Source organism: Dromaius novaehollandiae, chromosome 20, assembly GCF_036370855.1.
Source record: "Dromaius novaehollandiae isolate bDroNov1 chromosome 20, bDroNov1.hap1, whole genome shotgun sequence".
NCBI lineage: Eukaryota > Metazoa > Chordata > Aves > Casuariiformes > Dromaiidae > Dromaius > Dromaius novaehollandiae.
In genome coordinates this window covers 7493075-7520889 of record NC_088117.1, presented here as the reverse complement: position 1 = coordinate 7520889, position 27815 = coordinate 7493075, and the positions used below count along the sequence as shown (strand labels likewise).

The 27815-nt window shown below is 62.8% G+C and overlaps 5 protein-coding genes across 7 annotated transcripts; 3 read left to right on the top strand and 2 right to left on the bottom strand.

Moving 5' to 3' along the window:
* Nucleotides 1–421: 421 nt before the first annotated feature.
* CERCAM (cerebral endothelial cell adhesion molecule) lies at nt 422–8182 on the top strand. Of its 2 annotated transcripts, none has more exons than XM_064523685.1 (13): nt 422–480; nt 2678–2788; nt 3156–3273; nt 3440–3574; nt 3772–3976; nt 4074–4193; nt 4415–4491; nt 4680–4786; nt 4933–5065; nt 5139–5266; nt 5342–5545; nt 6289–6528; nt 7653–8182. In XM_064523685.1, the coding sequence occupies exons 2-12, from the start codon at nt 2715–2717 to the stop codon at nt 6524–6526; spliced, it is 1539 nt and encodes a 512-aa protein (XP_064379755.1). In that variant the 5' UTR covers nt 422–480; nt 2678–2714; the 3' UTR covers nt 6527–6528; nt 7653–8182. The 2 variants fall into 2 exon arrangements, with proteins under 2 accessions (XP_064379755.1, XP_064379754.1); XM_064523684.1 differs by lacking the exon at nt 422–480 and adding an exon at nt 873–1166.
* Nucleotides 8183–8904: 722 nt separating this feature from the next.
* Nucleotides 8905–12770, top strand: LOC112991396 (uncharacterized). The gene is made up of 6 exons (XM_026113861.2): nt 8905–9799; nt 10109–10364; nt 10616–10731; nt 11485–11632; nt 11887–12035; nt 12202–12770. The coding sequence occupies exons 1-6, from the start codon at nt 9783–9785 to the stop codon at nt 12494–12496; spliced, it is 981 nt and encodes a 326-aa protein (XP_025969646.2). The 5' UTR covers nt 8905–9782; the 3' UTR covers nt 12497–12770.
* Nucleotides 12701–15924, bottom strand: PTRH1 (peptidyl-tRNA hydrolase 1 homolog). Of its 2 annotated transcripts, none has more exons than XM_064523682.1 (5): nt 15835–15924; nt 14982–15201; nt 14502–14601; nt 13683–13728; nt 12701–13126 (listed from the first exon to the last, which is right to left on the bottom strand). In XM_064523682.1, the coding sequence occupies exons 1-5, from the start codon at nt 15898–15900 to the stop codon at nt 12935–12937; spliced, it is 624 nt and encodes a 207-aa protein (XP_064379752.1). In that variant the 5' UTR covers nt 15901–15924; the 3' UTR covers nt 12701–12934. The 2 variants fall into 2 exon arrangements, with proteins under 2 accessions (XP_064379752.1, XP_064379753.1); XM_064523683.1 differs by having other exon boundaries at nt 15862–15924.
* Nucleotides 15925–16855: 931 nt separating this feature from the next.
* On the top strand, nt 16856–21873 carry TTC16 (tetratricopeptide repeat domain 16). Its single transcript, XM_064524052.1, is given in 11 exon segments — nt 16856–17036; nt 17293–17383; nt 17806–17906; nt 17991–18120; nt 18568–18777; nt 18780–19110; nt 19826–19967; nt 20054–20219; nt 20841–21001; nt 21345–21498; nt 21799–21873. Coding segments are annotated over 11 exon segments (1737 nt in total). The 5' UTR covers nt 16856–16860.
* Nucleotides 21874–22393: 520 nt separating this feature from the next.
* Nucleotides 22394–27802, bottom strand: TOR2A (torsin family 2 member A). The gene is made up of 5 exons (XM_064523680.1): nt 27581–27802; nt 26610–26875; nt 25250–25425; nt 24759–24886; nt 22394–24171 (listed from the first exon to the last, which is right to left on the bottom strand). The coding sequence occupies exons 1-5, from the start codon at nt 27738–27740 to the stop codon at nt 23927–23929; spliced, it is 975 nt and encodes a 324-aa protein (XP_064379750.1). The 5' UTR covers nt 27741–27802; the 3' UTR covers nt 22394–23926.
* Between the last annotated feature and the right edge of the window lie 13 nt (nt 27803–27815).

The window sequence follows — 27815 nt, the reverse complement described above, 5'->3', positions numbered from 1 at the left end:
CTGCCAATCCTGCTGCCAATCCCATTGCCAGTCCCGCTGCCAACCCCACTGCCGCCAGCCCTCGGAGCACCTGCAGCCCGGCGGATGCTGCGGTCGGCACGGAGGCGGCAGAAGCGCCGGGTTCCTGCTGGCCGGGCCCGGAGGGCAGCGAGGGAGGCCCCGCTCGAGCCCGGCCGTGCCCTGCTCCTCTGCGGGCAGCCCGCAGCCACGCGCTGCCTTTTCCCGGCCCAGCCGGGAGCTGCCGGGCTGCTCGGGGCAGAAAGGCAGCATCTCAGCCCGGCGCATCCCCGGCGGGACGTGGGCTGCAAGCGGCTCTTCCTCCCTCGCCTTTTCCATTTCTGCCGGCGGCTCCCAGGGGCTGCGGGAAACTTTCCCGACCCCCTGACCGCTGTGTCCGGTGCCTTTTCAGAGATCGCCAGGACCAGAGCACGGATGAGGCACCGGCGAGACGCAGCCAGAGCAGGCGACATCGGCGCAAAGGTTTGGCCATGCACCACCCCTGCGTTTCCCAGGGGCACCGTGGCACGGGGGCACGCGGGTACCGCTCCCGGGGCTTCGGCAGCGGGGCCGGGCCAGCTCCCGCTTGGGCATCAGGGTATTTGGGAGCTTTTATATATATACACACATATAAAAATATATAAATATATATTAAAAATATATAAATATCTATTTAAAAAATATATAAATATATATATATTTAAAAATATAAGTACTTTTTTATATATATACACATATACATATACATACATACATATATATATATATATGTATATATGTATTTTTTTCACCCGGGGCGGCGCCGCCACGGGGGTCGCGGCGGCGGGGGGGAGGGAGGGGGCGGGGGCCGGGGCCGGGCCGGGGGCGGGGGGTGCGCTGAGTGCGCCGGGTCTCAGCCCGCCCCTTCCCCGCCCGCCGCCGCCGCGCTCCGCCATGGGCGCCGCGGGGCCGCTCCGCGCCCTGCTGCTGCTGCTGCTGCTGCCGTTGCTGTCGCTGTCGCTGCCGGCGGCGGCGCCGGGCGCGGCCCCCCCGGCCCCCGCCGCCCCCGGCCCCGCGCCGCCGCCGCGGCTGGTGCTGGCGCTGCTGGCCCGCAACGCGCAGCACTCGCTGCCGCACTGCCTGGGCGCCCTGGAGCGCATGGACTTCCCCGCCGCCAGCACCGCCCTCTGGTGAGGGGGCCCGGGGGGGGTCTGGGGGGGCCCCGGGGACCGCAGGGCCATGGGGAGGCGGTGGGGACGCTGGGGTGCCTCGGGGGAGGGGGGCTCTGGGGTGATGGGGGCCCTGGGGGGGTCTCGGGGAGGGGACTCTGGGGTGATGGGGGCCCTGGGGGATGTGGGGGACCTGGAGGGACTGTGGCGGGGGAACGGGGGGGGCCTGGGGAGGCAATGGGGAGCCTGGGGGGAAGGGGGACTCTGGGGTGATGGGGACGCTGAGGGGTGCAGGGACCCAGGGGTAACAGTGAGCCTGGGGGGGCCCTGGGGGGAGCGGGGCACTGTGGGACATGGGGGTCCTGGAGGGACTGTGGGGGGTAATGGGGACCGCGGGGGTAGCAGGGACCGTGGGGGACCCTACGGGCAATGGGGGCTCTTGGGGGTTGGGGGGTAACAGGGATCCTTGGAGGGAGCAGGGACCCTGGGGGGGGTGGGGACCCCCGTGGGGGGCAGGGCCCTGGGTGGTAGGAGCCCCCCGGGGACGCATCAGGCGCAGCGTGGCAGGGAACAGGGTGGGGGGACTCGCTGGGCGCTGCGGCCCTGCTGGGGGGGCTGCTGGGGCGCTGCCCCCCCCCGCCACGGAGGCAGGAAGCCCCCTGCCTTTCCCCTCCCCAAGCTGTGGGGCCAGCTCGGGGGAGGGAGCTCGGGGGGACGCCGTCCACATCAGCACGACCCCCCTGCCAGGCCCGGCCCAGCCCTGTCCCTCCCCTTCCCCCCCCCCCCAAAAGGCCTTTATGGTGCTGGGGCAGCTGGGAGCAGGGGTCCCCTACCCCACCGCGTCCCCAGCGGAAACTTTCCCGCAGCCGCTTTTAGGGGTGGGGGGACGAGGCCGGGGCTGCCGGGGAGCAGGGTCCCGGCGGAGGGTGTTGGGTGCCGGCAGGAGCCCCGTGGCGGGTGCCCCCCGCTCCGCCAGGGCCCCGGGAGTCTCCGCCGGCCCCTGCGGCGCTTTGCAAGAGCATCCGATTCCTTCGCCGACCGCGCGCGTCTCTCCGCCGCCGCCGAGGCCCGCGCGGGACGCGGCAGGGCCGGGACTGCCCAGGCGGAGCTTGCCGTGAGCCGATCCCAGCCCGGGTCCGGGTGGCCGAGGAGACGGAGGGCCAGCGGCCCCCGCCGCGGGCGCTGTCTGGAGCCGCGGCCGGCAGGGCAGCAATTTGGAAGAAATTACCCGTCTGCGCGCCCTCTCCGCAAGCGCGGCCGCGATTACTTCAAATTACACGTTAATTTTCCGAGCCGGTCCTGCCGCCTTCGTTGGCTGGTGCCAGCGGCCCGGCGCGTGTCTAGCGCTGGAAGAGGGACGCGTCGGGCTCCCGCCGGAGGGGCGGCTGCGTCCCCGGGCTGCCGGCGCCGTTTGGGGCGGGGGGGGCTCGATCCTGCCCCTGGGGAGGTGTGTTTGCAAGGAGGGGGGGCTGAGCCCCATGCGCTGCTTTTCGGTACGCAGGGCCGAGCTGACGCCTCTGCCTCTCGCCCAGGTGCGTGACGGACCACAACTCGGACAACACCACGGCGATGCTGCGGGAGTGGCTGGCGGCCGTGGGGAAGGACTATCACTCGGTGCAGTGGCGGGCGGAGGAGGAGCCCAGGTGAGGCTGCGGGGCCCCATCCTGCTCCCTGCCCGGCCGCAGGCTGCAACCCCCTGCATCTTGCACCCCCCCCCCCAGCCTCTCCCCCCTGCGTTTCCCTACGTGGGGGCACTTGACCGGTGAAGCCACCCTGGGCTCCTCTTCCTCCCCCTCTCCCTTCCCCAGGGGGGACGGCGTGGAGCTGCACTGGGGGGCTGGGCCAGAGCACCCACCCAATCCCTCCGCTCCCGAGCGGCCGCTGCCAGGACGAGCCTGCTGCGGAGCAGATGCCGCCCCGGCCGAGCTGACTCAGGCAGCCGGCACGCGGTGCGCGCCGAGCTCAGCCGGTCCCGGCGACCGCTGTTAACCCCTGCTCTCCCCGGCGCAGCTCCTACCCCGACGAGCTCGGCCCCAAGCACTGGAGCGACCAGCGCTACGAGAACCTCATGCGGCTCAAGCAGGAGGCCCTGACCTTCGCCCGGGAGCAGCGGGCTGACTACATCCTGGTGAGGAAACTGGGAGCGGGGCGAGCAGGACCCTGCCCCAGACACCCCCCAGATCCACCGGGTCCCCACAGCTCCAGGGCAGATGCCACCACGTAGGAGGTGGCAGACGGGAGTTGTGGCCGAGGGCGGCAGATCCGGACCTCTGGGATGTGTGTTTTGCCCCCAGTTTGTGGACACGGACAGCATCCTGACCAACAACCAGACCCTCAAGTTCCTCATAGCGCAGAACAAGTCGGTGGTTGCCCCCATGCTGGACTCCCAGACCTACTACTCCAACTTCTGGTGCGGGATAACGCCCCAGGTATGCCGTGGGCGCCTGGCTCGCTGCGCGGGGCTGCTGCTCACCCCCAAGAGCCCCACTTGGTGTTTTCCCCGGCCCCATGCTGCTCCGTGTCCTCAGGAACGGCATCTCTGCGGCTCCCCTTGCTGCCGCGTGCTGTAGCGTAGGATGGAGGAGCCCGTGGGTTGGTCGAGGCGTCACGCCGGTGTGTGTCGTAGGGGTACTACCGCCGGACGGCCGACTACTTCCCCACCAAGAACCGCCAGCGCCTAGGCTGCTTCGCTGTCCCCATGGTTTACGCCACGTTCCTGATCGACCTGCGGAAGGAGGAGACGTCCCGGCTGGCCTTCTACCCTCCCCACCCCACCTACTCCTGGTCCTTCGATGATATCATTGTCTTCGCCTACTCGTGCCAGGCTGCTGGTGAGGCGCTGGCAGCCCGTCGGAGGGTTGTGGTGGCACCAGGGCGGGCGGGCGGTGGGACCGCTGGCCCACGTTGCTCACCCACCCCGTCCTGCAGGCGTGGAGGTCCACGTGTGCAACCAGCAGCGCTTTGGCTACATCAACGTCCCCGTGAAGGCCCACCAGACGCTGGAGGACGAGCGCGTCAACTTTGTGCATCTCACGCTGGAAGCCATGGGTGAGCACCCGCGGGGGATGTCCCCCTGCCCTGAGCTGGAGCTCGTCCCCGTGTTGCCCACAGCCCCGCAGGGACCCCGGCAGCCTTGCTGTGTGTCCGTGCCACGTGGGGCTTCCTGGCTCCATCAGCCAGGGATGGTCCTGGCGGCAGGGCTTTCTGGCTGCATGGAGGCCGTGGCCGTGGCCGGGCCGCCTCGAGCCCCACGTGCCGTCTCCCCGTAGTGGACGGCCCCCCAATGCAGCGCTCCAGGCACATTTCCCTCCTGCCCAAGCCGCTCACCAAGATGGGCTTCGATGAGGTCAGTGCCCGCGGGACCCTCGTGTCCCTCCCCGGTGGCCGCGGTCCCTCCATCCATCCCTCCTCCTGCTCCCATGCCAGGCGTCCCACCGCTGAGCATCCCCCCTGGGGGGGGCAGCAGGGTCGCTCCCCGCGGCCGCACGCCTTGTCCCCGGCACCCCTTGGCGGGACTCTCCGCTTCCCCTCTAGATTTTCCTCATCAACCTGGTGCGGAGGCCGGACCGGCGCCGGCGGATGCTGGACTCCCTGCGGGAGCTGGAGATCGCCCCGCGGGTGGTGGACGCCGTGGATGGCAGGTGACCGCACCGGGGGGGACGGATGCATCCCTGCGCGGGGGGCACGGCCGGCCGAGGGCTCGGCCCCCGGCTTCGCCCCGGGGAGGCGGTTTTGGGGTGCGCGGGCGGCTCTCGGCGCCTCGACGACGCAGCCCCTTGCCCCGCAGCGCCCTCAACAGCAGCGACATCAAGGTGCTGGGCGTAGACCTCCTGCCGGGCTACTACGACCCCTTCTCGGGCCGCACGCTCACCAAGGGCGAGGTCGGCTGCTTCCTCAGCCATTACAACGTCTGGAAGGAGGTACGGGGCCGGGGGGGCTCCACGGGGCCGGGGGGGCCGATGGCGGGTCTCACGCCTCCGTGCCGCCCCGCAGATTGCGGCCCGGGGGCTGGAGCGGTCGGTGGTCTTCGAGGACGACGTGCGCTTCGAGGTGTCCTTCCCGGCGCGGCTGCGGCAGCTGATGGAGGAGCTGGAGCAGGCGCAGCACGACTGGGACCTCATGTAGGTGAGGGGCGGCATGGGGGGCGGCGCGGGGGGCCGGGGCCGGCCCTCACGATTCACCCGCGCCCCCCGCAGCTACCTGGGCCGGAAGCAGGTGAACGCCGAGGACGAGGCGCCCGTGGAGGGCGTGCGAAACCTGGTGGTGGCCAGCTACTCCTACTGGACCCTGGCCTACGCCATCTCCCAGCGAGGCGCCCGGAAGCTCCTGGCCGCCGAGCCCCTCTCCAAAATGCTGCCGGTGGACGAGTTCCTGCCCATCATGTACGACAAGCACCCCAAGTAAGGAGGAGGGGGCCGCGCCGGCCGGGGAACGCGTGTTTCTCCTCCTCCTCCGTCGCCGCCCGCCCCCCTGCCCCGTCCTCCCCGGCGTTACTCATGCCGAAGGAAAACATCTGCGCGCATGAGCTCATTCCCCCCCGGACGCCGCTTGGCCGCCGGCCGCTGGAAAATGGCCCCGTGCCGGCGCGGGGCGGGGGGATGGCGGCGCGGATGGGACCGGGGCTCGCAGCCCCACGGCTCAGTGGGGAGCAGCCCCCCACGGCGCCCGCCAGTCCCCGGCCCCGGGATCTCGCCGGCGGGATGCCATGCTGCAGCCGCGGCCCCGCTGCGCTCCCTGCATGCCGCGGAGCTGGGCGATGCTCTCCCGCCGGTCACGTCCCCCCGGGCACGGTGAGGGCGACGGGGGGGAGCTTGGCGAGCGGCTCCCTGCCGCGCCTGGCAAGGCCTGGCCCCGCCGTGGCCGAGGGCAGCGTGTTTTAAGGCGGCCGGCCCCGGCGCGGCGCGTTGGCTGCGGTTCGAGACATTCCCTCGCGGTCGGGGAGGAGGCCGCGTGGCTGGGCGCGTTGCCTGTCCCGGGACCCCTTCTCCGAGCGTCATGGCAAGCGTCTTCCTCCCCATTGCCGCCCCAGGTGGTGGCTCCCCCAGCCCCAGGTGGTCGGTCCTCCTTTCTCAGCCCTCTCTTCTCCACCGAGCCATGCTCTGTGCTTGGGTTTGTTCTCCTGTGTCTGCTCTGCCTTCCCCAGCGAGGATTACAAGCGGCATTTTGCCCCGCGGGACCTGCTGGTGTACTCAGCTCACCCGCTCCTGGTGTATCCCACCCACTACGCCGGGGACACCAACTGGCTGAGCGACACGGAGACCTCCACCATCTGGGACGACGACTCCAAGAAGACGGGCTGGAACGGCTCCCAGAAGACCCTGAAGGACTCGCGGGGCGGCGCGGGCCCCTCGCTCCGCTCAGCCGCCCGTGACGAGCTCTGACGGTGAGCGAGGCCTCCGGGAGCAGCCGCGGGACACGTGTCCGATCCCTTGCTCCTCGCCGCTGGCTCACGTGGAGCTGGCCGGGGGACGGGTGAGGGGTTGAGCAGCCAGAAAGTGTCTCCCTGGGAGCGCTGTGTTTGGATGTGTCTCAGCCTCCCAGTTCCTTCTCGCTGCCTGACTCCAGCCCCTTCTTCCCGCTGGTCTCAAAGCACCAGGGAGCTGAGACATGGCACCTTCTCTTCCAGGCAGGGAAACTGAGGCAGGAGAGGGCAAGGGCACCGCTCAAGGCTGTGCCATCCCGGGTGGGGACCCAGGTGTCCTCAGTGGGGCTGGAGGGGACCAGGACCATATTCCTGCTCTTCCTGTCTCTGTGCCTCTCCCCCGTTGGTCAAGCAAGGATAAAACTCCTTCGCCTTCTGCAAAAGTCACCCAAGGTTGAAGAGTGCTGGGGCCTCTCGTGGGGGCCCGTTTCACCCCGAAGGTCCCTGTCCCTGTTTGCTGTCCCGCACGTGTTAAACCGGTGGCCCCTGCCCTGCGTCCAGGGCCGCGAAGGCGGCGCCGCCACGGTTAACGCTAGGTCAGACTTTCCCTGACACGGTCCTGCTGTCTGAGGCTGCTAGTGCTGGCAGCGACAGCCGCCCCGGGAGCAGCCAGACCGGGGGAGGCTGGGAAGCAAGCCGCCCTTGGCCTCCGCTCCAGGCGCGAACGCGTCCCCGGGCAGGGGCAGCCGGCGGGCGCCGGGGTTAGCAGGGCGGCAGGGCCCCGCTTCGCGCCTGCCCTGCCGGGAGCTGCCCGACGGCTCGTCCCGGGGCCGCCGGGACCAGCGCGGAGGCAGAGCCGGGCCGGCGGATGCCGCGGCCTCCGGGGAGTGTGGTTTCTCACGCCGGCCGCGCGAAGTGACCCTGTCCGTCTGGCGGAGGAGCCAAAGAGAGTGGGAAGGTGGGAAGAGCTCCCGGCCCCAGCGGGATGGGCTCGGCAGGCCGTCGCCCGCGGCGGGTTGCTGGCACCGAGCGCCGCGGCGGCTCCGCGATCGAAGGCAGGGCTGATGGGGGTGGCGGGGGTCGGTTGTCCCTCTGCAACCAGCCTGGCCTCAACCGCCAACGCGCTGCTTTTCCTTTCTTCCTAGGGCTGCGGCGCTGTGACCCACTGCCCCGCGGCCCGTCCCGCCTGTTCGTGGTTGAGCGACACAGCCGCCTTGGACGGACCCCGCCAGGGTCCCTCGAACTGTGCACCCACCGGGACTGGACACAGGATTTGTCCCAAGGACTCTGAACGAGACCCCAGAGCTCTTTCCGTGCTCGATGGAGGGACTTGTGGACCTGTGGACCACGACACTCCATCCCTCCCGGGGCCACATCTCCCTGGGAGGGCAGGACAGGCCGGAGCAACGCGAAGCTCCACCGTCTCCTGCCCGGCTGGACTTTGGGGGTTGTCTTTCTGGGAGCCGGCTGCCGGTCGAGCCCGGGGCGCGGGCTGCATGCTACCGTTCTTCTGTCACTCCTTGGACGTTGCACGTGGATCTGCAGGTGCCAGAGGAAGGGGGGACACTCGTGAGGTGGCAGGCCTTGCCCCTTGCCACCACTGGGGTTTGTCCCTTGCCGGTGTCACATCGGGGCTGAAGCCCAGGGAGGATTAAACCAGACTTTTTTTTTTTGAGCTGCCGTGCCTGGGGGTTTGCTCCGCTGAGCAACGTTGCCATGCGCCAGCGCGTCCCTCGGCGAGGCCCCTCGGCGGATGATGTCCATCTGGGAGCAAGGCGTGGAAGGGAGGGAGGAGAGCGGGGTGGGAGAGGGAGGAGGGAGCCGCCGCGTCCCCGTGCTTCCCTCGCCGGGCCGCGGGCAGAGGTCGGCCGTGCATGCGGGGCGGGGGCCAGAGCAGGGCGCCTCGGCGGTGTGGTTTGTACTGGCATAGCGAGGGCTTTAAACTGGGTGAGCTGGTCCCGTAGGGCAGGGGCTGCGTGGGGGGGGAGACCCCTAAGCGATGGGGGGGAAGTGTCCCCCCGTTCTTGATGGAGCTGTAGCAGGAGGGCGTCGTGTTGCCGGAGCGCCAGGGCCGTCGCCGCGGAGGCCGGAGCCATCGCCGTCGCCGCGGCCCTGAGGGGAGCAGGGCGGCCGGGCGGGAGCGGGCCGTGCCCCTCGCGGGCGCCGGCGGGGGGCCGGGCGATGGCGGCCGGCGGGGCCGTGCCGCTGGAGAGGCTGGAGCGGGCGCTGGAGGAGCAGCGGCAGGCGGAGGCGGCGCTGCTGGCGGCCCTGTGCCGGCGGGAGGACAGCATCGCCGCCCTCTGCGACCGCCAGCCGCTGCCGCAGGAGCCCGGCGAGCCCCACCGCCAGGCCCTGGAGGCGCAGCTCGCCGAGGCCTCCCGCCTCGCCCAGGAGCTCCAGCAAAAGCTCGCGGCGGAGAAATCGCTGCGAAGTAACGTGCGGGGGGCTGCGGCGGGGCTGGGCGAGGCCACGCGTCCCCCCCTGCAGCCCGCGTCCCATGCCGTCTGGCGTGGGGCAGCCGGAGGGGGCTCAGGGAGGAGCCCAGGGTGGGTTTAGGCTGGCGGGGGGTGGCGTTTCTGCAGAGCTCGCCTTTCCCCCGGCGACGCTGCTGGCAGTGTTTTCCCTCGTTTTGCGCCGATGTTTCCAGCGGAGGGTTTGGCCTTGGAGCCAAAAGCCTGACGCCGGCTTGAGCACCAGCGCGTGCAGCTGCGCCCTGCTGGGTACCAGCCCGCGTCGGGTCTGTGGCCAGGTTTGGAGGGGAAACAGTTGCTTTTTAACCCCAGCTCTCCGGAGAGAGCAGATGCTCCGCAGGGCAACGTTCGGCTGAAAACCGAGGGGCGCCTGGGGTGGAGGAGCAGTTTCCCTAGAAATGCTGCAGCCAACCCTTGTCCAGGGGAGCAGGGGGAGCTCTGAGCTCCCTGCCATGCCCCAAAGTGCCACCCCCTCTCTCCACCCCTGCCTGGCACCTGGCTTCCCCCCCCTTCAGCATCATCACCCGGGGGGGTGCTGAGGGCACCCTGGTTGCCGTGACCCCCAGGGTGGGTGCAGCCTCCCAGCTCGCTGCGAGCGTCATCGCTGCCGTGGCTGTTGGCTGGTCCCCCCAGCAGCAGGCCTGGCGGGAGGGACCTCTCGGGGTCTCTTTGGCAGGTGAGCAGGTGGAAGAGCTCCGGTTACAAAACGAGGAGCTCAAGGCCAAAATCACATCACTGGAAGAGCAACTGAAAAAGGAAGAGGAGAAGCATGAGGGCGTAGTCAAGAGCCTGGAGCAGAAAGCAATGCTGGACAAGGAGAGGTCTGTCTGGGGATGAAGGGCTTCCCCAAGCCCTGCTCCTGCCTGTTCCTGTCACCTTGCTGTGCCCCAGTTTCCCTGCAGCTGGGGTTGGGCAAGTGCTTTTCCAGGCTGCCCAGGCCATCGGGGGAATCAAGGCTGGAAGAGTGGGTGACATGGAGGGGCTTGGGAAAGTGCTGTGAGGGATGGAGTGAGCCCCAGTCCTGGCAGGGCCGTGGGTGCACCTGGGGGGCAGCTGCAGCCTCAGTCCTGTGGAGGTTGGCTGCTCCCTTCACCCACGGTTTGGGGGGCTGTGCCCCCTTCTCCTCGCAGCCTGATGAAGGAGATGGAGCAGCGGGTGGAAGCTTTGGCAACTGAGACGCACAGGAGGATGTCTGAGACCACCCAACAGGTCATCCAGGAGAATGTGGCCCTCAGGGCCCAGCTGGGCAGGTTGAACAGCTACAACAGGGACCTCCTGAAGGATAACGAGGAGCTCCAGGCAGTCATGCGTGACCTGAAGATCCAAGTGGATCTCCTGAAGGACAGGGAGAAGGAGATGGCCAGGCGCATGGTCTGCAACCGCAAGGTCCCAGCCCACATCCTGGAGAGGGGTCACTGGGGAGCGAAGGGGCTGACATAGCCGTGTGCAGCGTCCATCCCCCTCTCCCCGGGGAGCCGGTATTGGGGCGCTCTGAGCACCGGAGCAGCTTTGTAGTGGGGAGACAGTGCACGTGGGAGGGGAAGCGAGTGTAGGCAAGGGTGGCACGGCCGGATGGAGAGGCGACGGGAGGTTGGGGACATCTGTCCTCTGCCTCTTTGCCTGTCTCCCGGTTGCAGGTGATCTCGATGCTGACCACGTTATGTGAGATGCTGCAGGGGCTGGGGGACGAGGCGGCGTGGAAGAAGGTCCAGTGCCAGCTGGAGCAGCTGAAGGAAGCAGCAGCGGTGCTGCGGTACGTGTGACCCAGCCAGGGTCCCGCATCCCTTCCAGTGCCTGCCCGGAGGTGGCAAAGGGGCTGCTCGCTCCGTGGGGCTGGACCCAGCAGACCTCGCCGACTAAGTAGCCTGGACAGGACCTGCCAAGCAGAGCCCAGGGCCTTTGGGAAGCAGCACTGGTGCGGGTAGAAACTGTTCCTTGGGCTACCTTGCCTGGCATGAGACCTATAACAGACCTTGCCTGGAGGAGCCAGAATTTCCCCAACTGTTGAAAACTCCAGTGTTTTGGAGAAAAAAAAAAATCTAACTCCAAAGCTGTGAGGACAGCCCTGAAACTTCCCAGCCAATTGCTTTGGCTCGGTGACAGCAGATCTCACGTGCTGGTGAGGTATAAAATTCCAGGCGGCTCTCGATTTCTACTGTTTTTCAATGAGGCTGAAGTGATTTTGGAGCCTACAAAAGTCAGAACAGGAAAATCACTATGAGGATGAAAAGAGGGACACAACACTCAAAAGGGGACCCCTACCCCCACCTTTGCTAAAGCCCTTGAGGTCAGCATTTTCTTGAGGGAGAAATAGCTCCAAAGAGCTGGAGCGGAGGAAGCAAGGAAAGGCAGACCTGGGCATGTGGGGGGCACTGACTCTGCCCCCCAGCTTGGCCAGGCTCAGCACCTCTGTGGTACTGCCTGCCTCAAAGCTAGATGCGACACGGGGTGCTGGTGGCTCCTCTGCTCCAGGCCATGCATGTGCCTGTCTCTTCTGCTCCCGCAGCTGTGAGGAGGAGGACTCACGAGCCACGGTGAGGAAGATCATGTCTGAACAGCAGTGCCAGCCCGGGGCCTCAGAAGAGATGGGGCTCATGGGGAGCGTGGAGAATATTCTGAGCAAGGGAAGAGCCAACAGCAGGGACCCCAGGGAGGTGAGAGGCTGCAGCCCCTGGGGCTGAGCCCCCAGACGCGATGTTCCCTCCTCAGCCGCACCAGTCCTGGTGGCAGAGCTGTGCCCTACCCTGCATCTCTTTCCTCTCTGTATGGCAGTGATCCTGTCTTCCTGAGCAGGAAACAGCCCCCAGGCTCCCACTGGAACCAGTGACTTTGCCTTGTACCCTGCTGGGTTGGAGCCCAAGGGCTATTGCAGCAGACACCCAGCCCATTCCCTCTTGTCCCTGTGCAGAGGCCGTCGGAGAGGATGGGAAAATCCCAGCACTGGGCCAAGCTGCGGAACAGGTTGATGATGCAGGAGCTGTCAGAGTCCCCGGCTGCAGGGTTGCTGCTGGCTTTGAAGGATAGCAAGACCCATGAGCTAAACACACCCAAAAGCAGGTATACTGCACCCCTCTCCCGCACGCATACAGCTTTCCTCCTCCCGGCACGTTCAGCAGGGCCCTGCTCAGGCCCCCTCTGCAGGGGTCAAACCCTGCACACTGGGGCCACGTTGCCTCCATCCCCTCCCTTCCCTGAGCGCCTGCTCTCCCCTCTGGCCCTGCAGCTCCAGCCAGGTGCATCCCGCCTTGCCCCCAGGAGCTTTCCCCGGGATCTCCAACAAGGCGCCCTCCAAGATGCAGCTGCTTGTGTCCCACCTCATGCATACGCTGAGAGGCTCCGGCCACCTTCCCGGGCTACCCATCCCGGCACCGCCTGAGCCCCTGCCGCAGCCTGAAGGCGAGACACCAGGCAGAGCTGGGGGAACCCTCGGAGGGGCCTTCTGCCTGCCAACACTCACCCCTACCCCTCTGGAAGCTTCCCTCCAGCCTGGGCTGGAGGAACAGGGACAAGAACATTGATTTGAGCCCAACCATGTCCCCTATCTGCCACATTTGAACTGTGCGTACCGCCAGTGATGACTTTTAGTCCATGAGATGGACAGGAAGATGCCCAGAGCTCCAGCCTGGACCAGCCCAGCAGTCAGGGACAGCCAGAGTTCGGCTGGCAGTGCAGGGGGGAGCACGACGGGAGCCTGCCCTGCAGGCAAAGGAGCAGGGCAGAGCTGGGGCTGTGGGTTTATTTCACGTCTGTGCAAAACTGCCTTATAAAACCACTGCAGAGATTTGCGCGGGAGAGGAGCTGCCTGGATCCGTACAGGTGGAGACTGGGGCTGGACTAGGGCTGTCCTTGTGTCCTGCCAGGACGCCTGGCAAACCCCACGCTGCTCAGCACCATGGTCACCCAGCAGAGCCCAGAGCGCCCTATCCATCAGCCACGTAGGTCCTCAAGGGTCAGCGTCACCCCCTGTCCCCTGGCTCTCCCCTGGGTGCTCTCCTCCGCAGGATGTGCTCCAGCAGGCAAGTGGCTGCCTGGGCCAGGACCTGCTGCAGCATCTCCTGCTCCCTGCTGCTGAATGGGCCCAGGACGTAGCAGGTCACTGTCGTTTCGCCCTCTGGCCGCCCAATGCCGACCCTGAGCCGTGTCATCTCCTGTTGAGGAAGGAGTGAGTGGAGGAGCTGCTGGCAGCTGGTCCCCACCAGCAGGCACCTGAGGGGGCTGGGCTGAGAGGGGAGCTGCCCCAGGCACACCAGTATGGCAGAGGCTCATGGGCCCTGGGCACAGAGGTCAGGAGAGGAGCCCAGAGGCCCTGGAGCTGGCTCTGAGCAGCTTGAGGGGACGAGGGACAGAGCTGCACAGGGCAACGGCTTGGGTGACAGTGAGGGAAACTGGCCTCCCCACCTTCCCCTGGAGCAGTTCCAGGCCCTGTTCCAAAACCGAGGAGTTTGGGAAGAGGCTTTTGTCGGGCTCTGGTGGGCCCCAGGCTCCTGCCAGGCCAGGCGGAGCCACTCGAGCTAATTGTTTCCATGTCCTCGACTGGGGCCCAGCCAACGTCAGCCCCTGGGAAGCACGGGCAGAGGGAAGGAAGGGGGGAACGAGCAAAGGGGTGGAAGGAAGGGGACTGGGGCTCGTCCAAGGGGTGTGGGGGGTGGCAAGCCAGCACCAAGGCAGGAGCAGGACAGATCCCTTCCCCAAGAGCCCACTCACATCGGAGTGCAGAGCGCTGATGCAGGATCGGACCCCGTTGTGTCCCCTAGGGAGAGAAGAACAAAACCCACTGTCAGTCTGTGAGAGACCCCCCACCACAGCATGGTGCTCAGGATCCCTCGCTGCAGGGACTCTGGGACATGGTCTGTCCCAGCCAGGGGATGCAGCTCCTGCACCCTAACTCTGCAGGCATGTCTGAGCCCTCTGGGGCTGAAAGCGGCTGGCTGTGGGGGGGACGAAGGGAAGCCGGGTTGGGACAGCACGTTCTGGGCGTCTCGGCTCTCGCCGCAGCTGGCACACTTGCGACTGAGCACCGTGGCCCAACACCATTCTGGGCAGCAGCTGCTGAGTTTGAACAACCCTGCTGCAACCAAGACGGGAGCAGATTCCAGCACCATCAGTGCCCCAGCCCACAGCAGAAGAGTTCCTTAAGTTAAACAGGGGCTAATTCAGGAGCTGACGCTGGGGCTGGCGGAGCGGAGGCATCAGGCCCTGAGGTACTATATAAAGTCCATGTGGTGCAGCTGATGGGCTGGATCCAGCCCACAGCCACCTCCAGGAGGCTTCCTGCCTTTTCTCTGCCAGGGCAGGAATTGAGAGGCTGCCCAAACAGCCAGCTGTTGTCTCTGTAGCTGGGATCAGGCCCAAGGCTTGGCGCTGGGGCTGCGAGCGCTGGCGGTACAGGGCCAGGAACTGCTCTAGTGCCCATAGGGGCACGGCAAGGCCCCAAACCAGCTCGCAGAGGCAGAACCTGGGCCACCCAGCGTGGCTTGGAGAGCTGCTGGGACGTTGCTGTTCTCCCCTCCCTCTCCCCCCTACCTTGCGCTGCCTCCCAGCTTGATCGCCACCTTCCCCAGGGCCTTGTCCAGGTCGTCATGAACCAGGTAAATGTCTTCCGGGCTCAGGTTGTACATCTTGGCTTTAGAAACACAAATATGGCCCAAGAGGTGAGGGGGAGACTGATTCACTGCGCCCTGGCCCTCAGACTGGGGCTGCGGGACAGGGGGACATGGCAGGGCTGTTGTGGGGGCTGGTGGCATGGTGGTGCGTGCAGGAGCCTGGGCCGCTCTGCAACCAGCCGGTCCCCCCACACTGCCGGGGCCGCCCGGCAGCCAGCTCAGGACTGTGTCCAGGAGGAGCTACGAGCCGAGGGGGAGGTGAGTGTACAGAGAAAACCCCTGCATGGGGGGGTCTGAGGGGCACGGCAGACCCAGCGCAGAAAGCATGGCCCTGGTTAAGATCCCAGGGATCTGTGAGCCCCCTCAGGCTGCTCCCCGGGGACGCTGCCGAGCCGCTCACCAGCGCTGGCGACGCTGAGCCCGTTGAGGTTCATCAGCCTCCGCGGCTTGAGCAGCACCAGCTCCACGCCGTGCGCCGTGGCCACGGCCACGTCCCCGCAGCACCGGCCGTCCGCTCGCCACCGGTCGGCCACCGCCAGCCGCCCGGCCAGGCGGTCCAGCACGGCCATGCCCACGCTGTGCCGCGTCCCTCGCAGCCCGTAGTTGCCCAGACCTGCCACCTGCCCCGCGCCGCAGCCGGGCCGTCAGCTGGGCCGAGCCCCCTGCTCCCCCCGACTCCATCCCCCGGCTGCTTCCCCAGACCCGCCCCCCCAGTGCTGCCCCGGACCCGCTCCCTCCACACTTGATCCCCTCCAGACCAGATCCCCCAGCTGCTTCCCCAGACCCGCTCTCCCTCAGACCTGATCCCCTCTGGACCAGCTGCCCCAGTGCTTCCCTGGACCTGCTCCCTTCAGACCCGCTCCCCTCCAGACCAGATCCCCCAGGGCTCCCACAGATCTGCTTCCCATTAGACCTGATCCCCTTCAGACCAGATCCCCCAGCTGCTTCCCCAGCCCCGTTTACTCTCCAGACCAGATCCCCTGCAGACCAGATCCCCCAGGGCTCCCACAGATCCACTCCCTCCAGTCCCGATCCTCTGCAGACCCGATCCCCTCCACATCCGCCCCCCCAGGGCTCCCCTAGACCCGATCCCCTCCAGACCTGATCCCCCAGGGCTCCCCCAGCCCGATCCCTCCACACCCGCCCCCCCAGGGCTCCCCCAGCCCCGCCCCCCCGGGCTGCCCCGATGCCCCCCCCGCCCTCGCTCCCCTGGCGTCCCCCCCCGCCCCGCCCCGCCCCGCCCGCGGCCCCACCAGGACGCGCGGCCCCGCCCGGCTCACGAGGGGCCGCGCGCGCCCCGCCAGCAGCGCCGCCTGCATGTCGCCCCGCCCGCCGCCGTTACGTCACGCCCTTCGCCGCCAATGGCCGAGCGCTACGCTACTGCGCACCGCCCCGCGCGCTGCCGCCATCTTTCTTAAGGGCAGCGCCGCCATTTTGCTTAAGGGCAGGTGGGGGTGGTGCGGTGTTTCGGGCCAGCCTGCGGGCGGGGCGGGGACGGGACTGCTGCGTTCCCCGTCCTGCGGTGGCTCCTCGGGGTCCAGCTCCTCCCTTCCCCGGGTGACTCACGTCCCCTCTCCGGTGGTTGAGGCCCAGGCGTTGTGGTACCCTGTGTCGAGGTCAAGCTGGCTGATGTGGCCTCGCTTCACTTGGGTCCTTCCTGGCCCTGGGCTGCTCGAAATGAGCACCCCATGTACCGCTGCAGCGGGCAAATGCATCCAGCTGCCTTCTGAGTGCCCGGGCCTGCTGGTGGGGCCCAGCTGCGGGGTGCCCCATGGAGCCCCGGGTCGGGGTGGGAGGTAGAAATGGGAGCTGGTGGTGCTGCAGCACCTCGACTGTGAATCTGCCCTTGTCGGGGGTGCTGTGGCCCTTCCCTCGTGCCTTCTGCTCTCTTCTGGGGTTGCTGGGGTGCTCTCCGAGGACGTGGGTGAGCTGGGGGGGTGATGGGGTGTGTGTTGCCCCCCCCCCCCCCCGGCATTCCTGCCTAGCAACCCTGGGAGGTGGCCGGCTGGGATAGCCTCGGAGCAGGGGGGCCCTGGCGGCTGGCCCTGCCTGGGCAGAGCAAGGCGAGGCATCTCCTGCCCCAGCCCCGGGGGCTGCTCAGAGCCTGCCTGGCGTCAGGGAGGTTGGAGGAGTTCGGGGGCCCAGGGATGGGGGGGTGCAAAATGGAAGGAGCAAAGCCAGAGTGAGCTGTGGGGGGGTTACTGGGGCCTGAGAGTGGGGCTGGGGACAGAGGCCACCTGGGTGTGTGTGTGAGCAGCAGCACTGTCCCCCCAGGTGAGATGGAGATGGAGGCGGGGGAGCTATTTCCAACTGCGGTGCCAGAAGAGCAGGTACAGGAAGGCTGGGAGAGGTCCTTGGAAAAGATCTTCAGGCCTGGCCAGTGTCTGCGCAGCATTGAGGGCCCCAGGGAGGCGAGCTACCTCCCTGTGATTGTGCGGGACAGGATGCAGGAGCAGTAAGTCCCCACGTTTCCCTTGTTCGTGACTGTTATGTCCTGCTCTCAAACTGTCCTTGGCAGTGGTCAAGTCCTGAGGGGACCTCTGGGCAGTGGGGCCATGTGGTCCCCTGGCCAGCCCCGCAGCCCCCGGTGGGCCCTGGCCCTGCCTGCGGAGCAGGACTTGGTTCAGCTCCTCCTGGTGGAAGCTGCATGACGGTCCCCTAGCCTGGGAACACGTGGCTGGATCTAGCTTATGACTTTTTCTTCTCTGCAGCTGGCAGAAAGGGCTGGACTTTTCCTCCCGTGGCCAGTGGGAGGAAGCCGTCACCTGCTATTCGAAAGCCATCAACTTGGATCCACAGAGGGTAAAGGATCCCCACAGGGCCGGGGGACAGACACCTCAGGCTGGGAGCAGGGGATGGGAGGCAGCACAGCTCAGGCCAGCTGCAATGCCAGTGTCTGGCTCGAGGATGCTGTTCACTGTGGCGTTATCCGCTTGCTGGGCTGGTCCTGGGAAGCTTGAGCAGAGCTAAGCTGGGGGCAGTATGCACTGAGGGTGTCCGTGGTGCAGGCAGAGCTGTACCAGCAGCGGGCAGAGGCCTTCCTCCAGCTCTGTGACTTCCAGTCGGCCACGCTGAACTTCAGGAAGGCGCTTACCCTGGCCCCTGCGCAACAGCAGCCCTGCCTGGCACGCCTGGCCCTGGTCCTTGGCCTGCAAGTGAGCCACCACTTCCCTATCCCCATTCGTGGTCCTGTCCCTTGGCCAACTGGTGCTGTGTTTTTGCAGGGCCGATGTCTGCTTGACCAGGAGCTCTACTGTGAGGCCCTGGAGGCCTTCACGAGGGCAGCTGAGCTGCAGCCTCACTGCAGGGTGTTTCGCCAGAGGAGGTAAAGCAGGGGTGGCGCAAGGCCGTTTAGCTGGGCTGGTGCTGCTGTGGGTTCCCCTCCAGCCTTGCCCATCTTGTCTTGCAGTATCGTGTGTCTTGCTGCCCTCAACAAGTTCCCGGAGTGCCTCCAGACAGTTAACAGAGATCTGGAAGAAGATGGAAGTAACCCTGATCTATATGTGCTCCGCGCCTCGTTCTATGCGCGCTTTGGGCAGGTATGGCCCTCCTGGTCCCTCCCACCGCGTGTGGCAAGGGGATGCGATGCTGTGTCAGCCTTGCTCAGGGGCTCTCTGCCAAGGGGCATTGCTCCCCTCTGCTCGGGCATCTGGAGCAACCTCGATGTGGTGAAGCTGTTTGGATTTGGAGTTATGGGATGCCTTTGTGCAGGGAGCTGTGATGCACCAGGGAAGCAGGAGACATGGGAAGACCCTGGTCTGACCCATGCTCTGTCAGCAATGATGTCCCCTCATGGCCTGTTGGGTGAGGCGATTCCTGCCCTGCTGAGATTGGGGTTTAGAGCTGTCTGTCAGAAAGCCCTGGTGGGCTTGGGACACACTGACCTCCGGACTGGCCAGATCTGTGAGGGACCCTGGGTGACTTCCTGGTGACTGGGGATGCTCTGGAGAGTGCCAGGCCCTGATGGTACCTGGCCTCCTGGGCAGCTGGCCCTGTGTCACCAGGACATTCAGCGGGCCCTGGAGCTGGAGCCACGGCATGGAGCTGCCCAAGCTCTGAAGCAGAGGCTGCTGAAACGAAGCCAGGAGGCCAAGGCCGAGGCAGTGACGAAGGCCCTGTGTGGGGACCTGCGAGGAGCCCTGCTCAAGATCAGCTTTGCCATCGAGAATGACCCCTTGGCTGCTGACTTCTTCATCCTGAGGTAGTGAGTGCGTTGCCCTGGCCCTGGCTGCAGCTGGTTGGCCCCACTGGCTTCTCAGCTCTGCTGGTTTTGTCCCCCTCTCACAGAGGGACCTTCCTCCGACGGCTCAAGAACTTCAGTGCGGCTTGTGAGGATTTTGCCAGGGCGAGGGAGCTGGGTGCTGAGGGGGGCCCTGAGGCCCAGGAGGCTTGGCGGCAGCTGGTGCTCACCTACAACGACTGCGCCGTGCGCTGCTACGCCCTGGGCCTCTTCGATGAGGCTGTGAGGCTCCTTGGCGAGGCTCTGCGGGACGAGAAGCGGGAGAAGGGTCTCTACGTCAACAGAGGAGGCAGGTGGCTGGGCCAGGGCTGTGTGTCTACGGGTCGGAGCAGGGCCCCGAGGACGAGGGCTGTGCAGTGTTTGATGGTAGGGGCTGGGGCGTCAAACAGCAGCACCTGGCACTCGGCAGTGAGTGTCTGCAGGGGAAGGCCCTGCTCTGTTGGCCTGTATTAGGGAACAGCAGCTGAAATGGGAACTGGGGCACCTGGGTTCTCCCTCGGTCCTGTTCCCGACTCAAGGAAGTGCCTGCAGATAACGGCTCTGTGCCCTCGGACGTGTCTCTCCTGTTTCAGCAGTGGGAGAGGTACCAGGAGCTGCAGGCAGAGCTGATAAACTTGGGAACGAGGGGAGTCAGGGTGGCTGTGTGCAGCCAGGAGAGCCCTGTGCTGTGTGGGGGCCCTGGTACGGCTCTGCTACACCCCGTCCCTCTGCCTCCCGCCATGCGTGCCGGGACTTGCCGCCGGTGGTTCTGCTCGCTCTCCGCGTGGTCTCTGCTGGGGCACAGCCGAGAACGGCTGCTCTCTTCCAGGCTGGGCTGCGTCTCCCGACTGTTGGAGTCATTAGGGCGTTTGTCTAATGACTCCAAAACCTTTGTAGCTGGGGTGGGCTGGACACGAGGCGCTCGTGTTTCCCACGGGTGCAGAGAGCTCTAGATGAAGCCGAGGGTCTGCAGCCAGACCCCAGCCACTCTCATCTACCCAGATGCTGACATTGCTTCACTGCAGACTGCTTCCTTCGCCTGGGGGAGCTGGCCTACGCGCTAGCGGATTACCAGCAGGCGCTGGAGCTGAGCCCGGGGGACTGGGGCGTACGGAGACGGATTGCAGTGGTGCTGCACGAGCAGGGCCAGCAGGACTTAGCGGCGAGGTGAGCGGCAGGGTCGGTGTGGTCTGCCATGGCGCCGGAGGGCTCGCGGTGTGCCGGGCTGCAGAGCGCGCTCCGTCCCCTCGCAGGCGGTACCAGCAGGCAGAAGCTCGCTTTTCTGCGGCCATCAAGTACGACCCGCACAAACCACTGTACTACCTGTGCCGGGCCAGGACCCGTGTGTGCCGCGGCAGAGTGGAGAGCGCGAAGGAGGATGTTGCGCTAAGTCTGTGGCTCGACCCCACTGACAGCGAGGTACAACCCTGGCGTCCCTTCCCAACACCCTCCTTGGGCCATGGGCAACGCTCCCAGCCTGTTGCCTTGGCTATCCGGTAGGCAGTTTGGGGCACGTGTGGCATTTGTTCTGCATCAGGAGTCAGCAGCTGGAGTCAAGAGTCCTACCAGGGTACAGGTCCAAGTCAAGCAATAATGTTTATAGCTTGGGTTTTACAACATGAATGTGTTAAAGCCATCAGGAAGGCATTTTTCCTGCTGCTTTTTTTTCCACTTTCCTGTTTCTTTGGACCTAATTCAGGGCAGAAGCCCTCCTGCAGCTGGCTGTGATAAGGGGAGCATGTCCCCACACTGCTGTGGCCAACCGTGTCACAGCTGACGGCAGCAGCATGATTTTCCCTGGCTGGTTTTAATAGATATGGTATTTTTTTGCAGTGAAACCCAGGCTCCCTGTTTGGTCAGGTGTTGGCTGGGCAGGTCCCGGTGAGGCTGACAAGTCCGTTGCTGATGGTGTAAGGCAGGTGGTTGGCTGTGGTAGTGGAAATCCAATGGCTCAGCACTTAGCACTGCCTGTGGAGAAGTTTTTCCGTGAGTGCAGGCATGTTGGGAGGAGATCCAGGTCTTGTCTTGTTGCCACTGCAGGTCCTTTCCCTTGCACACTACCTCTTTCCAAGAAAGACTATCCAGGCTGTGCTTAGGAGTGAGACTGGACGCCTCGCTAAAGAAACCTTGGAGAAAAAGCTTCTGTGCCCTGCAGAACCCCCAGTGCTGGCTGGTCTCACCCGGTGCAAGAGACGCAGTAGGTGTGTGCCGGGGGCGGGTAGTTTGCCTTGGGCATTAGTCTGCTAATGCTGCTGACTCCAAGAGGGGGTTGCTCAACCCCTGAGAGGGAAGGTTTTGTTTATTTTGGAATGAAGTGACATGTTTCTGCTGCCTTCAGCGCCAACTGATGAATTATTTTTGTCAAAAGCTGTTTTTTCCCCTTTTTGCTCCTAAAAGGTGACAGTGGCTTGCTGAACATCTACATGTGGCCTCGAAAACTTGCTCCAAGCAGGAGTCTTGTTTCTACTGAGTCCTTCTGTATGAAGTGTTTGGGTATTTGCCATTGGGCTATGGTGTTACTTCTGCATTGATCCTTGTCCCCAGGCCACCGATCACACTAGAGGGTGACCTGAAGGAAGCAGCAGAGCCAGAGGAGGCCAGAGGAGCCTGGCAGGACTGCGAGAACAGCATCAGCCGCTGCACGTCAGAGTACGAGCTGTATGAGGAGCTGGTCACCTGTGGAGGCATAGCGACCCGGGTGAGTGAGCAAGCAGGCAGGGAGCTGTGTTGGCAGGAGGGTACAGGCTATTGCGGTATCCCACAGGGTTCAGTGGGAGATGGATGCGTTCGCACACCTTTTCGTGCCTTGCCTGTGAGGGTGGAGGTGAGGGTCTGTTCCTGCCTGGTGTAGCCCTGGCCTTGTGCTGATTTCCAGAGAAAGAAAACCAGTTCTCTCGAAAACTGTGTTTGCCTGGGGGTTATTCCAGTCAGCCTCTGCTCTACTGGAAGCCAGTGGTAAATGAATGGCCTTCTTTAGCCTTTGGCCCTTCATTTCTAGGAGACTGGCACAGGGCTGAAATTGAACCTGCTGCATTCTGCACTGGGCCAGAAACAGGCTCTGCTCAGTGCATGACCCTGGCCACAGCTTTGATGTAGCACCCAGAGAGCTTGTGGAGTGACGGCAGTAGCTGCTGCACAAACAGCTGCTCTGCCCGTGGGGCTCACCAGTACCTCACCTCGGCTCCCCGCGCGTGGGGTGGGGGCCTGTGGGGCCGTAGCCGCTGGGCAGGCTCCCCGGGAAGGAGATGCCGTGGCGCCTACCTCCTGCTGCCCTGTCACTAGCCCTTTGTGAGACCCAGAGATGTACTCTGCAGGGGAAAACACGGCTCCGCGTGCAGCTGTGGCCAAGACCCAGCAGCTTTCCTGTACCTACACTGGCTCCTCTGCAGAGTACAGCTGACCGAGTTGCTTCAATTTCACTTCCTCCCCAGGGAAAGATCTTGTTTCTAGTTACCTAATTAGAGACCATCTCTTCCTTAAATTCCCAAAGTCTTAGTGCATTGGGCAGCTGTTTCCGGGCAACTGCATGTTTTTTTAAGTCCTTCTGCACTAGCTACAGTCAGTAATTTAAGTCAGTGACTGTTCCCCAACCATTTATTTCATAAAGGATTTATTTTAAAATTAGAAATGCGTCACATTTTTGAATGAGGCAGGATAATTGAGTCTGTCCGTGGACTGGCTCCCAGGCAGCGTTTGGATAGCGTCTGCCATTGCTGTTGCCCAAGCTCAGGCCCTGGAGGGAGGCTGGAATGGTCCCAAGTGCTGGCAGCTTGTTTCAGAGTAGGGCAGAGACCCAGGGCCCAAGAGGAGCATTGGGGACTTTCCTAAATGTGCCTGTTCACCCATCCGTTGGGCAGTTTGGTCCCAGAGTGAACGATTGTTTCCTCTGACCTGTACTCCACTAACCCTCTGCATGGGCGGGATTAAAACAGGGGGCAAAGGCCTGCAGTGCCGTGTGCCCAGTGCTCGACAGTACTAATCTTCTCCGAATTATCCCCAGGTCCCTTCGTTGTAAGTGGCACTTTCCAGAAGCTGAATGGATCGTGGCCCAGCCAAAGCGTGTGTGGTCTGACCAGCAGAAGGATGTGCAAGAGGCTCAGCAGTTCACCACAGCAAGAACTTCTCAGCCTGCTGGAGAAATCATCACTGAATAAAAAGAATTTTCAAAACCATTAGCGACACTGCAGTCTCCTCGGAGGTAGGACTCAAATTTTTTGTAGCTGGGAAGACAAGCAAGATGTCTTCCCCCCCCGCCCCCCAGTTAGTTGCAGGGAAATCCTTTAGGCCTTATGGGGAAGATGGACAAGGGATGGTGGGAAGAGCAGGGCTCTCGGCAGGTCAGATGTTGCCATTTCCCTTATACCCATACTCTAGTTGATGCTGAAGCTGGACTTAACCAGCATCTATTCACAGTGAAAGGAAACTGGAAAGAAGTTGGCTCTAAAACTTCCCTGAAAAGCACATTTCACTATATTGTCGAAGGTCTTCATGGGTCAGTGTTGCAGATGCCAGAACACCAGCATTTTCACATGGTGAAAAAAAAAAAGGTAGTAAATATTGTTAAAATACTGTAGATAAAAAAGTCTTTTCTGGGCTCAGAATCTTGATGGATTAGATCTCAATAGCTGCCAGGAGAAGGAAGAGCCACAGATGGGTGCTTCTGACAGGGAACAGGGGAAAAACCTCCCTGTCACTACTGTGCCTCTTGGCATCTTCCCTTCTTTGTCACAGCATGTCTCGGGTGGTGCACTGGCCTGTTCAGTATCCACATTCACTTGGCCAGAGAAATCAGTAAAGTGCTTTAAGTCACATCACTTGCATTTGCTCCCACAGCTGTGCTTTAAGTCACATCACTTGCATTTGCTCCCACAGCTGTATCCTGCAGCTGCCTCTGTGGGGCTAGAGGGGTGAGCTCAGCAGGGAGAGCACTCGTGCTACTCGGAGGTAACACGTAGCTCCTCGTGCTTATCCCTCCAGTCCTGGGCTCTGCAGCTTTACAGCTTGATATACATCCTAAATCGTACGAATCTGAGCAAGGCTGCAGGTACAGCATCTCCTGAGGGCTGGTCACGTCTGATCTGCTATAGACTCCACATGCTGCTTCAGAAGAGATTCCTTGCCAGTGGCTACAAGAAAAAACTGATCCGAGAGGCTACTGTTTTGCAGCCTGTTGATGAAAATATTTTCTCTTCCTCTGGGAAGTAGGGGATGCTGTCAGCCACTTCCTGGACGACATCCTGACGTAATTCTAGGCCTTGCTGGATGAGTTCGTTGATGACGCATTGCTTTACGTGGTGGCGCTTCAGTGGGAGGAAGGGCACAACAAAATCAATGAGATGTTCATTAATGATCCCAGATTTCCAGAATCCACCTGCAAAGGAACAGACAAAAGGTTTTACCTTTGGAGTCTTTGCAGTCCTTGGAATTCAAAGAGCTGCTTTGTGTGAAGCCAAAATACTCTGCTGAAGGCAGATCTGCTCCAGTTTTGTATAAGGCGAGAGCTGTACCCATCTGTTGCCCCCTGCTGCAAAACAGAGCTTGTTGTTCTCCAGGAATGGTGATTTTTAGCCTGACCAGTCACACTTCAAGCTCCTCTCCCTGTGATAGGACCCTGCCTAGACAAGGGCAAAGCAAGGAGATCTAGGTAGGCAGTGGGTATTGGTGGTACTTGGTGATTTTCAGTGAGTGCACTTTGTCTGCCATCTCTTGGTTGTGAATGCACCTTCTGTCCAAGGAACTTAGCTAAGCATGGTAACAGGTCTTCTGGCTTGGGAATCTAGGCTGTTCCTTCCCTGCACCAGGAAACCTTGAGGTGATCACAGTTCCCTCTCCTCAACCCCTAGTCCCTTCTCCCTGCTTGGGATATGCCAGACAGTGTCAGTGGGCTGTGTGCAGTGGGGCCTGGCTCCCTCTGCTGGGCTCTGCTCCTTGCAGAAAACATCTCTTTGAGACACTCACTCTGCGGATTTTCAAAAACTGCTTTTGAGATGGCTGATTCCATGTCCTGCAGGCTGATCTCCTCACGATCCTTGTGGGCATGCCAGAGATCTAGGGTCATGTCCTTGATCTGTTCTCCTCCTGCATTGCTGCAAAAGAATAAGATGCTTATTTGACATATCCAGGAAAATAGTGTTGCAGCACAGAGGCAGCATCTGACACTCTCCAGCAGCCATGTGTGCAATCTAGATACTTGCAGTTGCCTGGCCTAAAACAACTCCTGTAAAGGTAGCCAAATAACAGGAACAGTGGAGCGCTTTCAGACTCTCTACTTCTTGCTTATTTACAAGAAAACAGGGTCTCTTGGCATTTGCAGAGGCTCAAGGCTTGGAGAAAGAAAAGCAAAACAAAAGTGTGCTCTGAAGTACATACCAACCTCTGCACAAATTAGAAGCATTGTGCTGGGATACCCTGTGACAGTGCTATGCTTGACACAGAGGGGCCTCTCTTACCTTATGAAAATGAAAATTGCTTTGCGGTAGTTGGTCCCGTAAACAACCCACGAGGGTCCCAGGAATGGCATGATCACATCGATCAGACCCGGGTGCATCTTGTCCATCTCATCAAAGAGAAAAGCAGATCGTCCACAGTTTGTCAAGTTCCCTTGGATCCAATGCTTCAGGTTCTCCTAGGAAAGATATCCGCCAAGCCAAAAGGCATTGATGTGCCTGAGGGTGAGGGAGGCTTGAACCACCACAGAGCAAAAGCTGAGACATCAGCTCAAGCTGAGTTGATGGTGCTGAAAACAGTAACTGCTGAGAGCAGCTTGTCCCTGCACAGCACCACCTACTCAGAGCAGGAACAACTAGGACTGAGGAGGCCTCCTTTATTTTAGATTTGGCACAGTAACTGTTACCTGCTTTACCAGCTGATTATGGATCTTTTATTACAGATTTAAAGAAGCAGTATGAAGGAGGCAGCGAACTAAAGTTAAGCATGCAGACTCCCACAGTTCCACATGTTCTTTTCTCTTTCCCTGTGTATCTGTACAGCTCCCAGCTACTGAGTGCTACTGGGGAGTCATGCTTTCTGCCAGTTCCTCTTCTGCTGCAAAAACATATGCCTCCACTCAACCGGAAGAGCCCTGGCTCTATCATGGCTGAAGCTACTCCAGTACAGATGCCAACCTGCGCGTAAATACTCAGTTTTCCTGGAGGCTTGTATAAGTCTTAATTGAAGCACTTTTCTCAGCGTGAGGTTTACCTTACTGAATGCATTTCTTCTACAGACTCAAAAGAATAAATAACTCTCCTAACGCCCAGAAAAGAAAATGTCCAGGTACACTGACTCCCCACTCTGTTAAGAGTTCAAAAGCCAACCTTTATGTTTTGATTTCTGCCTTTTCTCAGGATTAAGAGATGTGTTGTGGAATGGTTAAGAGCGTAGAGCTGGTATTGTACTTAGGAACCTGCTTGCTGCGTGAGGAGGGAATTACAAAGTCTAGTGATGCATGAGTATTCACAGCTATTGAGCTGTTTGGAAAGCAATGGGAAAACTTTAGATGAAAGCCACTGCATGAAGCACATTTGCATGTATGTGTGTTCAAAGGGCTGTGTAAATATTTAAAGAATGAGACCATGATCACTGTGAGGACTGCTGCTGGGAAGATGGAAGTGATGACTGAGTGCCAGAGTGCATCACAGTCACTAGTGAATCCTTCAGCCAGTTCATGGAGCCACTCACTTCACCAGACTAAAACAAAGAGCTTTATTATTGCACTTCAGGAAGCAGGCTTAACGCATCTGTGCTGATCAACAAGACAGACATGGCCAAAGAAAATCAAGCAGTATGGTGTTGAGAGGCAGCCCTTACCTTGTACTGCTCTATCTGCTCGTGATGAGGGAAGTGTGCTATGGGAGAGAACTGGTGAACATATGGGCTGCGGAGTCCATCCCGGAAGAGGTGGCGGATGAGCATGGAGCTCACGTAGGTTTTGCCAGTCCCAGTCCAGCCGTGGAAGGACATCACAAGGGGTTTCATGGGGTTCTGGTTCTCCAGGAACTCCCTCACTCCTTTCATCACCTGCTGCTTCACCAGGGGCTGCCCCACCAGATTCATAGCCAAATCACACTCCAGACCTGGAAGAAATCCAAGATTTAGAAAATGCAGGTTTAATTGCTCTTACCTCAGACTGTGGCCACAGTAATGGGGCTGTCCCTGTCTCTGAGGGGTTTCTTAGTTCCACCTCTGTGAACCAGGCTGGAGAACTGCCTCATTAATGGGCAGAAACAGGAAATTACCCCAGGCTGAGGGGGCTGATCCATGGGCACTGTCCCTCTGGGAGCCCCCCCCCCCGACAGAGGCAGTCGTCAAGCCCTGCCTTGGCACCCTGCCCTGCTCCATGCCTTGGCACCCCTTCGCACCGGACTGGATGAGCCCCTCTGTGGGGGGCCAGGCCCTGAGCCCTTCTCCGCACAGCACTTCATGCCTGCTCCCCATCCCCGCCAGGGCTGGGGGTGTCCCCTGCCCGGGACCCTCCGCAGTGCCCCTCTGGGAAGGGTCTCCTGGAGAGATGCCCTGTCCTGTCTCTCATCCCCCGCCTGCGGGGACCCCCCGACTGCCACTGCCCTCACCTCAGGGACCCCCCACCCCAGCGGCCCCTTGCTCCTGGGCACCCCCTGGTCCTGAGGACCCCCATCCCCTGGACCCCAGGGACTCCCTCACCTCAGGGACCCCACCCCCACCCCAGGGACTCGCCCCCCATCCCCCGCGCCTCAGGGACTCCCCCCCACCCCCGGTCGTCTCCCCATCCCGTGCCCTCAGGGCCCGCTGCCCCCGCTGACCGCGCAGGTCGGGCTCGAAGCCGCACTCGCAGGCCGCCGAGAAGCTGCAGCGCAGCGCCCGCAGGTCCCAGGCGGCGGCGGCGGGGCGGGCGGCGGCCGCCAGCAGCGCCAGCGCCAGCGCCAGCGCGGCCGCCGCGCCCGGGCCCACGGCGGGGGCCATGGCGGCCGCCGCGCTCCGGCACCGCCCGCACTACAGCTCCCGGCGTGCCCCGCGCGGGGCGGGGCCGGGGGCGGG

Bases quoted from the DNA above. Each gene is read 5' to 3' on its own strand.
- PTRH1 (XM_064523682.1), bottom strand. From the start codon at position 15,900: ATGCAGGCGGCGCTGCTGGCGGGGCGCGCGCGGCCCCTCGTGAGCCGG. The intron at 14,602-14,981 runs GTGAGCGGCTCG...GTGTTTCTAAAG, and splicing joins GCTCAGCGTCGCCAGCGCTG to CCAAGATGTACAACCTGAGC. The intron at 13,127-13,682 runs GTGAGTGGGCTC...CTTCCTCAACAG, and splicing joins TCAGCGCTCTGCACTCCGAT to GAGATGACACGGCTCAGGGT.
- CERCAM (XM_064523684.1), top strand. From the start codon at position 931: ATGGGCGCCGCGGGGCCGCTCCGCGCCCTGCTGCTGCTGCTGCTGCTG. The intron at 1,167-2,677 runs GTGAGGGGGCCC...CCTCTCGCCCAG, and splicing joins GCCGCCAGCACCGCCCTCTG to GTGCGTGACGGACCACAACT. The intron at 2,789-3,155 runs GTGAGGCTGCGG...TCCCCGGCGCAG, and splicing joins CGGGCGGAGGAGGAGCCCAG to CTCCTACCCCGACGAGCTCG.
- TOR2A (XM_064523680.1), bottom strand. From the start codon at position 27,740: ATGGCCCCCGCCGTGGGCCCGGGCGCGGCGGCCGCGCTGGCGCTGGCG. The intron at 26,876-27,580 runs GTCAGCGGGGGC...GATTTCTTCCAG, and splicing joins CTTCGAGCCCGACCTGCGCG to GTCTGGAGTGTGATTTGGCT. The intron at 24,172-24,758 runs GTGAGTGTCTCA...GTTCCTTTGCAG, and splicing joins AGTTTTTGAAAATCCGCAGA to GTGGATTCTGGAAATCTGGG.
- LOC112991396 (XM_026113861.2), top strand. The intron at 11,633-11,886 runs GTGAGAGGCTGC...GTCCCTGTGCAG, and splicing joins ACAGCAGGGACCCCAGGGAG to AGGCCGTCGGAGAGGATGGG. The intron at 12,036-12,201 runs GTATACTGCACC...CTGGCCCTGCAG, and splicing joins CTAAACACACCCAAAAGCAG to CTCCAGCCAGGTGCATCCCG.